General features: G+C 45.5%; 1 protein-coding gene across 3 annotated transcripts in view; it reads right to left on the reverse strand.

The window, feature by feature from the left end:
• Positions 1–2,294: 2,294 nt before the first annotated feature.
• The window catches only part of LSR (lipolysis stimulated lipoprotein receptor), a 32,502-nt gene continuing 20,710 nt past the window's right edge, over positions 2,295–14,086 (reverse strand). Inside the window, exons 4-10 of one of the 3 annotated variants that reach the window (XM_032227546.1) lie at positions 13,719–13,775; positions 11,085–11,231; positions 8,841–9,011; positions 7,203–7,262; positions 5,446–5,577; positions 4,709–5,325; positions 2,295–3,598 (exon numbers count right to left, since the gene is read on the reverse strand). In XM_032227546.1, coding sequence (XP_032083437.1) covers positions 3,563–3,598; positions 4,709–5,325; positions 5,446–5,577; positions 7,203–7,262; positions 8,841–9,011; positions 11,085–11,231; positions 13,719–13,775 — 1,220 coding nt within the window. In that variant the 3' untranslated portion in view covers positions 2,295–3,562. The remainder of the gene's footprint in view (positions 3,599–4,708; positions 5,326–5,445; positions 5,578–7,202; positions 7,263–8,840; positions 9,012–11,084; positions 11,232–13,718; positions 13,776–14,086) is intronic. The other 2 variants (XM_032227548.1, XM_032227547.1) reach the window with 2 other exon arrangements.

The raw sequence follows: 14,086 nt of genomic DNA on the forward strand, positions 1-14,086 counted from the left end.
CATATCCTAACTGCACCTACTGAACTCAGTGCTCCTATTTTAAAACTGCTTTATGGTTGGATTCATTTAAAGATACTAATTTGAAACTAGAAAGCCTGATTTTGCAGGAAGAACAATAATTAGAAGCTTTTAAAAAATCCTATACAGCTGATCTAGATTTTCCACTTCATTCTGTTTAGGAATGAAGGTTGGTTGTCTTAAGTCACATTACTTCCATCACTCAATAGATGAAGATGGCAGTAGCATCGCTAGAAGCATCTATCAGGCCTTCATATACATCACTATCTCCCCCTCAAGGAAACAATTATATCTCAAACAGCCCCAATCATCTTATTTCCAGAATTTTTCATGATTTTTTAGAATCATGTATTGTCTTTTTTCTGTTTCACATCATCACAAGCATCCTTCTGAAGCTACGGAAAGGATCGGCTGGACTAGAGTTTGAAGACAGGTTTTTAACTCTACAGAATTGCACAGATGATCGGTTTGCGGGCCTAGGGCGATGGTGAAATGCAGCTAAAAATAACTCATGTTCTCCATTGAAGCATGCAAGAATTGTTCGACCGAGGACACGCAGGCACAGAGGTTGTAGGGATTCAAATAAGATTCTCTAGGTTACCTGGGCCGATGGGAATTAACCAAAGCAGTAATTCAATTTATAATTAGATCTAGTTGCCAAAATAGGTTAATGTCTCTTTCTTCCCAAAGCCCCTATTTTGTGAGTTGACATCTAGTGATTGAAAAACCAATTTTTGCAAATCATTAAATATATGAAATGATTTGTGTTTTTGTTTTTTTAGGCGTTCAGCTCAAACTGCCATTTTAAATCTTGGCCAAACAGTAGCAAGCAGTTTCGGGAAATCATTTGATTCAGCATGGCAGACTTTTATAGATGTCATTTTCAGACCCAATAAAATGATTTTGAATATTGCAAAGTGCTAAAGGACTTCCTGAACAAAGCAGTGATGACGACGCCTTTGGGAACGATTAGCATTGTTCTTGGGAGAGAAAACAGATGTTTTCCCCCTGTGGTTGGCAGTGTTGGGAGAAGGTTGGACAGATCTTGTATGGGAAAAGGCAAGTTTAGGCCAGGGCGATTAAAGAAAACAGAATGGCAGTGAATAAATTGGAGCAAATAAAAATAAGTAGAAAGCTCAGGTGTCTACGATGAAAATAGGTCAAGAAATAAAGCAAAACTGGAAGGAGTGATTCACAAGAATTATCTACAGAAAAATGGTCGAGTCAGAAAACAGCACAATGGATAAAGAAATCAGTGATCGGATGCTGCAGGTTCTAGCTATCAATTTAGAAAGTTTAAAAAAAAAACCTCTACACATTATTGATCCATTTATTTCAAGTTATTGGTTAGTGGGCTCTAAATTGTTAAGTACAATAAATAAAAGAAGGAAGCTATGTTAAGATTTATATCCTCATCTCTGTATAAGGCAATATAGGTAATGGTCCCTTGCTGCTGATTTTCCCTACCAACAGCATTGGGCTGCGGAGAGGGATGGCCCAAAAACACACGACCAGTTTCCCTGCCAGAGAGAGAAATAGAACTCATAGGCTCCCCAATTTCTAGTCCAAATTCTGTATCACTACACTATCTATGGCAGGGGTGTCAAACTCGCGTCGTCGTGGCAGTGTCACTCCATGTAGCATGATTTCCCCCCGCCCCTTCGCTAAACTGGGCAGGGGCGTGGCCAGCACGTGACGCATCCAGCCTACGAGTTTGACACCTCGATCTATGGGTTCCATACCTAAAAATACTTTTTAAAAAAATAAAAGAACTGCATCTTGCTCCTGTTCAAGAGGACTGCTTCCTTCAAGCTTTACCATGATTTCGCAGGGGTGTCAAACTGGCGGCCCGCTGGCCAGGTGAGTCATGCACAGGCCACGCCCACTCCAGCTCCGTGAAGGGAAAAAAAGATCACGAAACATCACATGGCGGCAACCTTTGACACCCGTGCTTTAATGGAATATCAAGATGACCTGGGGGAAGAGGGAAAGAGAAAAGACCCCCCCCCCAGTGGTTTTTTGGGGGCAGGGAAAGAAACTTAGGAAGGACCCACCCACCCCCAATTGATCAGGCAGTTAAAAATAGCGGCTGGAAGTTTGCACCATGAGACATTATTGCTTGCCAAGAATTAAACACAGGAGACCATTTTCTGTGTTATTTTGTTGCTCACTGCAGCTTTGTGGCAGGCAGTTTCACCCCTATGAAATGCTATGAGTGTTTCTACACATATCTTTGAGAACACCTGTTTATGCTACGAATAATACCCAAGGCACCATTGAAAAATCTCGCTTTTTATTCACAAAGCACATCCCTACATTGTGAAGGCATCGAAGAGTGAAGGTAGTCTTTGTTGTTTCTTATGGCCATTCAACAAGATATGTAAAGGTAGCTAATCTGGCTGGTGAACACAAAGACATTCTGTGCTAGCAACTCATAAGATTGTCCCATTGTGTTGTAATTCCACACAAGAATTATTGCCTCCCGCTGGACAGTTCTAGAGTATCATTCATCTATATTTATTTTTCTCTCTGTAAAACTGCCACAGAGGACTTAACGACAAGTTCCAGGAAAAGATGGATGTACGTCATCCAGCAATGCACAGGTGACAGTTTTCAAAATAAACAGCAACTGCAGGAATCTGTTATTTATTATTGTGAAAATAGCAGAACGAATCATTCACATTTTCTCATGTCCTCCAATATGGTGGGTAATTTTCAGAATGAATGTTTAGATGTCCAATATGCAACCTCGCACACCTGGAAGATATAAGGGCTGGGAAGACTGGACTAAAAACTGGTAACAGGAAGAATTTCAATCCATTCTGAAAATGCTGAACCTAGCCGATACATGTGCTCTGTTCATTTTTATTTTCATTCCTATAAAAATGTAATCTCTTTTTTTAAAAAACAAAAAATTGTAAAAAAAAAACTTGCTCACTTATCACTTAAATATTTACAGCATCAGTAGTTTCATACTCGGATTCTAAAAAACCCTAAAATTATACACATCATTTAAGTAGCAAGTGTGTTTAAAGAACTCCTTTAAAATCAGAATGAAAAAGGTATTACATATAAATTCATCTTCTTTGGAATCCTCTTCAAAATTACAGGGGGGCAAAAAAAATAAAAGACACGTTAGGTGTCCATGGGGCATTCGATGAAATAAAACAATTTCTTTCTGTCTGAACAGTATCCAGCGATCACATCTGAAATGATCCTCTTTCCAGAATAGCATTCAGAAACACATAGCTCTGAAATTCAAAAGGGGCACCCAAAAATGTATTTTGAAAATGTCTATAATACTACGAGAATCTGAAGGAATCTTGAAGGATCCTAGCCTCCCTCTGATGAAGATGAGCTCAGACATTGAGAGGTGACCGGGTGCAGTCAGCCTGGATTTTTTAATGGCTGCTCAGATCCAGCATAAATGCTGTGGCGTTTCATCTTTTATTCTCCTGAATAAAACTGATGCTGACACATGAAGAGTGTTCCTGTAGCCATTCAAAACACAGAATCTCTCATATTCCAGAAAGAGCAGAACGAATTAAACCACCAAGCTTTCTCTGCTGACAGCATGATTCTGTAGAGGAAAGAGAAAATCACGGTTAATCACGGTTAATCGTACCCATAAAATCTCCTCCAGTATCTTCAGAATTGTTTTAAGATTAACAACACAAGATTAAAAGTAAATACCACACTGGCTACGCACACACAAACACACATTTTACAGACAGGCTCCAAGGTGCAAACATTGGCGTCTTGGATCAGGAGCTCACTGAGACATAAAAAAGATATAGATAAATCCAATATAGGGGTGGGGGATGGACCCTTTGCTACAACAGTGATTGCTAATTCGATTTGAAGGGATAGGGGTAATCCTATGAAATCATCTTGATTTATTCCATGCAGAAAATACTTTCAATTTGGTCTGTGATGTGTCTGCTCCTGACTTATTCAACAAGGAATGACTGGATTACACTGCATTAAGCAGTGTAAATACAACCAGACACATGATAACGAAAGACAATGCACAAACCATTCATACACAATAATAATGTGAATATTTTGCTCAAAAGGAGCAACTATAAGCCTAATAACCATAAAGTCTTAATAAGACCACACTTAGAATATGGCATCCAATTTTGGTCGTCACACTATAAAAAAGATGTTGAGACTCATAGAAAAAGTACAGAGAAGAGCAACCAAGAGGATTAGGGGACTGGAGACTAAAACATAGGATGAACGGTTGCAAGAACTGGGCATGGCTAGTCTAGTGAAGAGAAGAACCAGGGAGACATGATAGCATTGTTCCAATATTTGAGGGGCTGCCACAGATGGGAGGGGGTCAAGCTATTTCCCAAAGCACCTGAAGGCCAGACAAGGAATAATGGAGCAAACTGAACAAGGAGAGATTCAACCTGGAAATCGGGAGAAATTTTCTGACAGTGAGAACAATCAGCCCATAGAACTGAAGTTGCCTTCGGAAGTTGTGGGAGCTTCATCACTGGAGGCTTTCAAGAAGAGACTGGACTGCCACCTCTCAGAAATGCTGTTTGGGCAGGGAGTTGGACTAGATGACCTACAAGGTCTCTTCCAACTGTTAATCTGTATCTAACTTCGCTTTATCCACAGCATCTCCATTTATAAAGCATTACAATTGTCCGTCCTTCTCCCCATTTTTTAACCTCACCCTTCGCAGCTTGCGGTCCTCCTTGCCGCGGGAAGACACAGATTCGGTCTCTGTGTACGGAGGCGGTGGAGGAGGAGGAAAGCCACTGCTATCTTCATCCCGTTTTTTCCTGTGGCCGGATCTCCCATTGGAGGCGCTTCTGTGATCCAGGTCTTCACGGCTACCTGCCCGCTGCTTCTTCCGCAGTGCTTCCTCCAGGAGCCGGTTATCATAATGGGTTCGCTCCAGGTCATCCCTACTTCGACTTCGACGCCTACCGTAGCGCTCAGAGTCGTAACGGGAGTCAGGAGAATAATCGCGGTGATGGCATTCGTTGTCTGAGCCGTGCTGGCCCCGACCTCTGTGCTGGGAAGGATAGGAGTCCCGTTCATAGTCATCTAGAGCATCGACTGAGCGGGAACGCGGGCGTCGGCCATAGCTTCGGGGCGGGGAGTCTTCATAACGGTCACGCCAAGTGGCGGGGGGCAGCAAGCGCCGGCTCTCGTTGCTCCGTACGCTTTCCTCCTCCAGGTCACTGATGGGAGACATGGCCTGGCCACGCAGCCTCCCCATGCCCTGCCGCAGCTCATAACGGCGATCGTCTTCATGAAGAGAACTCAATTCACTCATCACAGAGGCTGGAAAACAAGACAGAGAATTAATCCTTTGTTCTCCTCCCCGACAATAAATGGCGCTGCTGGGAAAGGATCAACTGGGCACACTCCCTTTTCCTACACCGAAGGACCTCAGCAAAGTACCTTTCTCAAGCCTCCCATTGGGCTGCCCTGGCCGAGTAGGGTCAAAGTTAGCCAGCTCCTTCTCCATGTAGTAGAGCACCCGCATGGAGTCATCCTGCTGGTTGGCTTGGATGCGATAGCCACTGCGTACAGCTGGGGAAGAGAGATCAATAGCAGGCTTTAGGACATAGGCCGGTCATTTTTTAATTTTTTTTATTTTTAAGGAGCCGTATGCCTCGAGGAGATGGCCAAGTAGGTTGGCAATCGCGTGACTTCACCCAACCGCTGTCGCCTTTCCAACTGCCATTGGAATTGGAAGAGGAGGCAGGATCTTCTCTGCCGATTGTAATCCCCCATTTGTGCTTTGCACCACGTGCTGCTGGTTGCAGCATGAAGCACACGGAGGGGGCGGGGCTGGTGCCAGGAGATTTACCTCTTGCTTCAGTAACAAATTTAGAGTTAAACAAGGAAGCTCAAGGCTGTAACACTATAGACGAGGAGTGTGTGCAATGTTCTCCCTTCCGTTAAGGGGGAAGATCTTTCTGCTGGACTGAGAACTTATCTCCAAGACCCAAGGTTTGAAAAGTTCATCTTTTCAGCACAAGGACCAGCCTGCCGGTGGTGTCTAGCAAAATGTGGCAGGCACAGAGATTGCATGAATCTAAAAAAATAAAAATGCCCCAGGTTGAGTCTCTTCAAACAAGTGTTTGGGGTTCCACCACAAAACCGCGTTCGACTAAAGGGCGCTCGACGAAACCGCGTAGCTGACGTCATCACAGCGCGACAACAGCGCGGAGAAAAAAGCACGCTGTAAACGCTAAACCTAAAATTAACCCCTAAACCTAAACCTAACCCCCCTAAACCTAATCCTAAACCTAACCCTAACCCTAACCCTTAACCTAACCCTAATCCTAAACCTAATCCTAACCCTAACCCTAACCCTAAACCTAACCCTTACCTTAACTTGAATCGGCTTGCTTTCAAAGCGCTATTTAAAGCGCCCTTCTTTCTCCGCGCTCGCTGTTGACGCCCTGTTGATGACGTCAGTGATGCGGTTTAATCGGGCGCGCTTTAGTCGAGCGCGGTTTTGTCATGCCATGAGTGTTTGGAAGGGGTTTTGTTTAAAAGGAGCGTGGTTTAATTTTACGAAGCTTAGATGGCTTGGACTTTCCACCTTTGGTCATACTAGGTAGAAATTCAGCAAGCAGAAATCCTAACATAGCTGCATGGCACCAATTAGATTGATTGATTGATTTGATTGATTTATTACATTTATAGGCCGCCCAATCCCGAAGGACTCCGGGCGGCTTACAGAAAGTAAAATTTTAAGAGAAAGTTTAAAAACAAACAAGAGAAAGCAGATTAAAAGAAACACATCATGCACCGAGTCTAATCAGGGCTGGACCTCGGTCAAGAGGTCAACAGCCCCAGGCCTGCCGGAAGAAAAAGTGGAGGATTTTTTTTTTCCTAAGCAGGAAGGGTACATTTTAAAAATCCAGCTGCAAAGCTAGTGGCACTCCATAAGCCAAGCATTGCAACAGCGTTTCCCATTCTGTGTGATAGGTAAGAAGAATTAGCATCACCCTCAGCTGCAAACAGCTGGGTCAGCCAAGTGAAGCAACGTGATAATTATATTTCCTCTGCTGAACAAAATGTTGAATCATCAGTGTGAGCGGTTTTCCCACAACCAAGCATGCCTGATCAGACAGAAGCAAAAACATCCAAGCAAACAGACAGACAGAAGCACAACATCTAAGCAAACATTTCATGTTTCTCACCAGCATTTGCCACACTGTCTGTATCCCTCAGGAGAGGCACTTGGGAGCTGTTTCCACCAACTGTAAATACAATCAAAAGAGAGGAAAAGGTTTCCATAAAAGGGATAGCAATAGCAATTAAGATTTATATATACCGCTTCACAGTCCTCTCTAAGTGGTTTTACAGAATCAGCCTATTGCCCCCCCACAATCTGGCTCCTCATTTGACCCACCTCGGAAGGATGGAAGGCTGAGTCAACCTTGAGCCTGGTGGGATTTGAATTGCCAAATTGCAGGTAGCCGGCAGTCGGCAGAAGTAGCCTGCAGTACTGCATTCTAACCACTGCGCCACCATGGCTCAGTGACACATACAACCAGTAGTAGGCAGGACAAACTGCTCCCCATGGCTGTATTTCTGAATCCTAGCAGTGGCCTGCTATACAACATTGCAAGCTATGCTTTCACTAAGCACATTACAGTACAAGCCCTGACAAGCCAAAAAATAAGTGGCGAGTTGGTCTAACTCTCTGCTTAATACAACAAAAATCTGCTGATTGAAGATTTCCAAGGGGAGAGAGAGAATTCTTCCCTTCCCCCATTTTTTATCAACTAATTGCAATTGTCAAAGAGATCTAGCATTAGGGACACCCAGAAAAGGCATCCAATTAGATCAGAGGTGGGTTTCTACCAGTTCGCACCTATTCGGTAGAACCGGTTCGTCAAATCTACCGAACCGGTTAGAAGAGGTTCCACCAGTGGACCCAGAAAGCAGGCCACACCTACAGAAGAGGTTCCAAAAAATTTTGAAACCCACCACTGGTCCTTGGATATGATTATTCTACACTATCATGCTCATATTTATAAAACTCAGTGCCTCTGTGAAAGGTAAGGATGACGACTGCGTTTGTGGTGCAATCAGAACATGGCGTGTGTTGAAGTTGTTTTAACGCAAATCAAAGATGCCTTTTAAAAAACAAGTTTACATCCTATTCTTATGCATGCCAGTGCTGTGTGTGAGGTAATTTAAGGTGGTTCTGACAAGTGTCGTCGGCATCTTCATATCCGGTCACATGGGCGGCAAGCCACTCCCATCCGGTCACATGGGCGGCAAGCCACTCCCATCCGGTCACATGGGTGGCAAGCCACTCCCACAAAGTAGGCCACACCCACAGAGTAGGTGCGAACAATTTTTGAAACCCACCACTGAATTAGATTGAGGACAATCCAAAAGGAAACCGAAGATACAACTCAAAAGGGTAAGCCTCAAGAGTAGCACAAGATCTTTTAGACCAGGGGTGTCAAACACGTGGTCCACAGGCCGGATCTGGCCCCCTGGAAAATGTAAGCCATCGCTTCAGCCCAGCCTCCCCAAAGTGAAGAGGAAACATTGGGCTAGCGTGGTTTTGGCCCAGTCTACCCAGTGCAAAGAGGAAATATGCCAGCAGTTTGGGGGAGTGGCGTCAAGCTGGCCATGCCCACCCAGTTGGCTACACCCACCCAGTTGGCCCAGCCCACCTGCCCCACCCCCCGAGGTCAACCCCAGCCCTGATGCAGCCCTCACTGAAATTGAGTTTGACACCCTCATTTTAACTGTGTTAATTCCACTAGCTGTGAACTAGCTGTGGGGCAACCTAAATCCAGTGGAGGCAAGCCACTTACCTGAGCTGGCTCGATCATAATCCACTCCATAACCATTGTACATTGGAGACATTGGACCCATGGGGATCATGGTGCCTGGGGGAGCTGTTTTCAATGGATTGCTGGAGGCATAAATACTGGGTGCATAAACACTGGGGACTCCAGATGTTGCAGCTTTCCCTGCCATGTACACTGGAAAGACAAAGATTTCCAAATAAAGCTCTGGTGTTTGCTTTTTAAGAGACCTTGCACGTGGCAAAGTGGTACAGCCCCGAAGAACACCTGGCAGGGATTACAACCCACAGTTACAGCCATTAACCTTGAGAATGTGATCCCTGGATGAAACTCGATTCCTTTGCAGCCTTCTGGGAATAATAATAGTGCTTCTTTTTTTCAATTTAATGGTCTTGGGTTGGGAGGAGGAGGAGGAGGAGGGCGTGGTGGTAAGGGATGCAAGTAAAGAATCACAGAATATTGATCATCTGTATGGGTAATCCTTGATTTATGACTACTCGGGCAACGTGACCCGACAAATGTGTGCACAACAAAAGTGTGCCGACAAAACCGTGGCGCGAAAACTGCTACGTCATCAACACGTCGACAACAGCACGCTGACAACAACGCGCTGACAGAAGCGCGATTTAAGTTAAGGTAAGGGTTAGGGTCAGGGTCAGGGTTAGGGTCAGGGTTATGTTTAGGTTTAGGGTTAGAGAGCGCTTCTGTCGACGCGGTTTAGAACTCGCGGTTTTGTCACCGCGGTTTCGTCGGGCACGCTTTTGTCGGGTGCCCTTTTGTCGGTGAACCCTCGGGCAATAATGGTTCAAAGTTGTGACAGCACTGAAAAAAGGTGTCTTGCAACCTCAGAGTTACAGCCATCACACCACCCTCACAGCTGTAATTGTGAATTGAGCGCTCGGCAACCAGTTCACACTTCTAATAATCGCCGCAATTTGTAGTCACATGGTCGTAATTCGAGACTTCCGACCAGCAAAATCAATAGGGGAAGCCAGATTTGTTTAACAACCCTGGTTTAAAAAAAATGCCCCTAAAATTGGGTCTGGTCATATGATGACTCATTTAGCGTCCAGAATTCCAGAGTCCTAATTGCGATCATAAAGCAAGGACTCCATTTATTTAAATGTTCTTGGAGAGCCGTTTTAAGCTTGACTGTAAATTAAAGCATCAGAAACAAAACAGTGTAGCTTCAGACACACCCTGAATACACCCAGTTTAGGAATCCAGATAGCCAGTCTGAACTCTGTTTACCGCTGTAGTTCTGAGTGGGATGGCTTCCATCTACCCACCCCTCTCCAGCCAGGCCCTGCTAAGCATTTCCCCCTTAACTGTGGCCCTCTCAATATGCTAAGGGACTACAGGACTTCCAACCAACACAGCTGGAAGTCGCCAGACTGTGGAACATGGTGAATATTTTGCTTGAATCCATACGAATAGCGTATTTATTTCTTTATGTTTCTTCTACTTACAAGAAGAAGAACCTGTTCCTTGAGTCCCGAACATTTTGCTTGAATAAATACAAATAAATATATTCATTTCTTCATATTTCTTCTGCTTACAAGAAGAACCTGTTCCTTGAGACCTGTTTTGACCTAGGCTTCCCAAGAGTGTGAAGCAAACTCCTTGACCCCCAAAAAAACCCTTTTATTAATTTACTGTGAATTCTGCTCATTCACATCCAGCGAAGTCTTTCAAAGGGAGGATTTACAGTCACAGACCTTATCTGGCTTGGAGAGCTGCCAGGCTGATCTCTGCAAAACCTGGCAAGGAGTCTCGGAGAGTCACAAACCAATTAAGCGAACTAATTGTCTCCTGCAAACTCCACTCCCCTTTTGCTCCTCTTTTGTTTCCTCTGGGAGGGGCCATTCATCGTCCACCTGTGGCCTTATTCCCAAGTCGGCCGCTGTTCTTTAGCTGTTCCCTTCGTCTGGCCACTCTGCACATGCGCACACTGGGAACTGGCTCCTGCTGTTCATCTGCCTCACTGATGTCTGACTCTGAAGGCAGCTGATAACTGGCATACGGCTCTGGCCCCCTCTCTGCCTCTGACACAGAGCCCTCATCAGAGCCTTCCCCAGACTCCAGGACTGGCCCAGGTTCCTCCCCAACCTCCTCGCTGTCCGAATCTGCTGCCAGCTCTGATGGCCGCTGGCAGGCCACAACAAGACCCGAACAACTACAGATGTTTTGAGAAGATCTGCTTAACCACTTCTAGGGAAACTTGAAAGAGGATCTGTAAAGGTAACTTACGTGCTTCGGGACAGCAACATTTCTCTGGGCAACAAGGACATCGGAGGTAGCAGCAGCAGGTATGAGGACAGCACTGGCACCAACAGATTCCAAGGAGCAGGAAGACCAGAAAGAAGGCCAGCACAACCAAGACCACAAAGACCCAATCTAGGAAGAAACCATGGGAAGCAGCCCTCAGAGATACAACCAACGAATCCCATTGTATCGAGAGAGTCAGCTGTTGTATGTTTGTTAACATCTACCAAGCGTCTATAAAGATGGGGGAAACAATCCCAGCATCTCACTAACCGCACTCTCGCTTGGTAACTAAACATTTAGAGTTTTAATTACCGTATTTTTCGGAGCATAAGACGCACCGGAGTATAAGATGCAGCAAGATTTTGAAGAGAATTAATTAAATTTTTAAAAACCTCCCAAAAACGGCCCGTTTTTCATGGAAACAGGCCCATTTCCCCCCCCCCCCCCAAAAGGCACGAATAGCCTTTAGGGAGCTTGCAGAGTGCTCCCAGGGGCGGGGGAACAAAAAATGGCCCGTTTTTCACAGAAACGGGCCTGCTTTCCCCCCACAAAAGGCACGAATAGCCTTTAGGGAGCTTGCAGAGTGCTCCCGGGCGGAGGGGGGGGGGGAGATGAGCCAAAAAAGGGTCTGTTTTTCGTTTAAAAAAAGGGCATGGATAGCTGCTGGGGGCTGGGGGGGAGGTAAAATTCCTGCCCTCCCCAGCCCCAGGAGCTCTCTAAAAGCTTCTTAAAGACTCTGCAGGGCCATTTTGGTGAAGGGGGCAGGGTTTTGGGAGGCAAAAAATGCTGTATTCAGTGTATAAGACCCAGATTTTCAGGCTCTTTTTGGGGGGGAAGGGTGCGTCTTATACTCCGAAAAATACAATATATGCTCTGATCTGGGGGGCTGCAGTGGATGACGCCCAAAAACATAGATAAGGTTTCCAAAAATCCCCTCATTTGAGTCTGGCCAGTGGAGCAAAACCCCAAATAAGGGAGTTCCCCTAGGGCAGGGGTCTCCAACCTCGGGAACTTTAAGGATTGTGGACTTCAACTCCCAGAATTCCTCAGCCAGCCGAGGAATTCTGGAGAGCCCTGCCCTTGGCTTTAAGATAGCGGTCCTTGTTTAGCAAAGGACGGGCAGACTTTTGGAATGAACTGATCTGTTCAGTTGGCCACGCCATTTCAGGTGCAATTTCTCCATTCCTCTTTATACAGGTAGTCCTCGACATACGACCACAATCGAGCCCAACATTTCTGTTGTTAAGTGAGAGATTTGTTAAGTGACTTCCCCCCCCCCATTTTTTTTTTACGACCTTTCTTGTCTCGGCTGTTAAGTAAATACCTGCAGTGGATCAATTAGTAACCCAGTCGTTAAGTGAATGGGGGTTCCCCACTGGTTTTGCTTACCAGAAGGTCGCAGAAGGGGGGGGGGGTCACATGATCTTGGGACCCAGCAACGGTCGTAAATACGAACCGGTTGCCAAGCATCAGAATTTTGATCACGGGGCTGCTGGGAAGGTCGTTAAGTGTGAAAAATGGGTCATAAGTCCCTTTTTTCAGTGCCGTTTAACTTCAAACGGTCCCTAAGAGAAACTGTTGTAAGTCGAGGACTACCCATACTGATTTTGTTTCCTTTAGACATATCCCTGTGGTGGATAACACTGGTTCTGAGCATTTCCTCCTCCTCCCCCTATTATTTGTCGATCACCGGACTTTATTATAGTTGACAATTTATACTTCGTGGCAATGTGGAAAATCCCACCTACCATATACCTCTGGGGGATTTGAAAGAACATTTCTTCAAGCAGGGCCTATCAACCCCAACAAGGGAGACCCTTGTCTTCAACTTACACTAAGCAGAAAGGTATCACCAAGGGGGCCATAGAACAAGGACAGAGGACTCAGAAGTGGATTTTCCAAATAAAGAAAGCTCCACCAGCTTTTCATGGACAATCAATACAGGAAGGGAAGAGCACATAACACTTAATAATAGCACTTAGACTTATAAACCGCTTTACGGTGCTCTTACAGCCCTCTCTAAGCGGTTTACAGAGTCAGCCTCTTGCCCCCAACAATCTGGGTCCTCGTTTGACCCACCTCGGAAGGATGGAAGGCCGGGTCAACCTCGAGCCTGGTGAGATTCGAACCGCCAAATTGCAGTCAGCCGGCAGTCAGCAGAAGCAGCCTGCAGTACTGCACTCTTAACCACTGCGCCACTACGGCTACATCCTAGCTTGCATGCCCAACTTCACAGGAAGTGAGAGGTATGAAGCAGACTATGGAACTGCATTTGTAACTCGGCCCAAAGCTTCACAGTACAATAACCCTTTGCTCTAAAGCCCGCATTTTTGCAATGGTGCCAAGGGGCACATTTTTTGGCAACCTGCGAGGAGAACGGGAAAAAATTGCAACAAGGTCACACAGTAAAAGAGAAAGGAAGACAGACAGACAGACAGACAGACAGGCAAGCATTTCAGAATCCTTTGCATTCCAAGCGCTTCTACTTCTAACTTTGAGAAATCCAAGGAGAGGGGATGCCAGGGGGGAGGTGGGGGAATTAAAATAATAGGGAGGGAGAGAAATCAACCCTTTCCCAACCACTTAGAAAGTAAGCATGGAAGAAAAAGGCAGTACCTTCCATTTGCCCTATCTGAAAGTCTGGCAAAAGCTCTGAAACACCGGGGGACTTGCCTACAGAACAAACAAAGAAAAACAGGAGAAAGTTACGAAGGTATCTGGCTGACACGGAAGTAAGGCTTTCTGAGCCAGAGGGATAACTGAAAGGGACGGGCTTCAGGGAAGACATGGGAAACTAGAATCCATCCCGTAACAGGAAAAGCTGCCCGGAGTTTTTATCAAGAGTTGGACAGGACGAGTTGGCAAAGCATTTACAGCAGGAGAGCAGCCAGCAAGGACGCTCGGCCCATTGCTTGACCTCACGTCCCTGCGCAGTCGCGTGATTGCGATTCAGGTGCTTAAGCAGCCAGCTCGCCATTGTGACA

This window comes from Thamnophis elegans, chromosome 12, assembly GCF_009769535.1.
Source record: "Thamnophis elegans isolate rThaEle1 chromosome 12, rThaEle1.pri, whole genome shotgun sequence".
Lineage (NCBI taxonomy): Eukaryota > Metazoa > Chordata > Lepidosauria > Squamata > Colubridae > Thamnophis > Thamnophis elegans.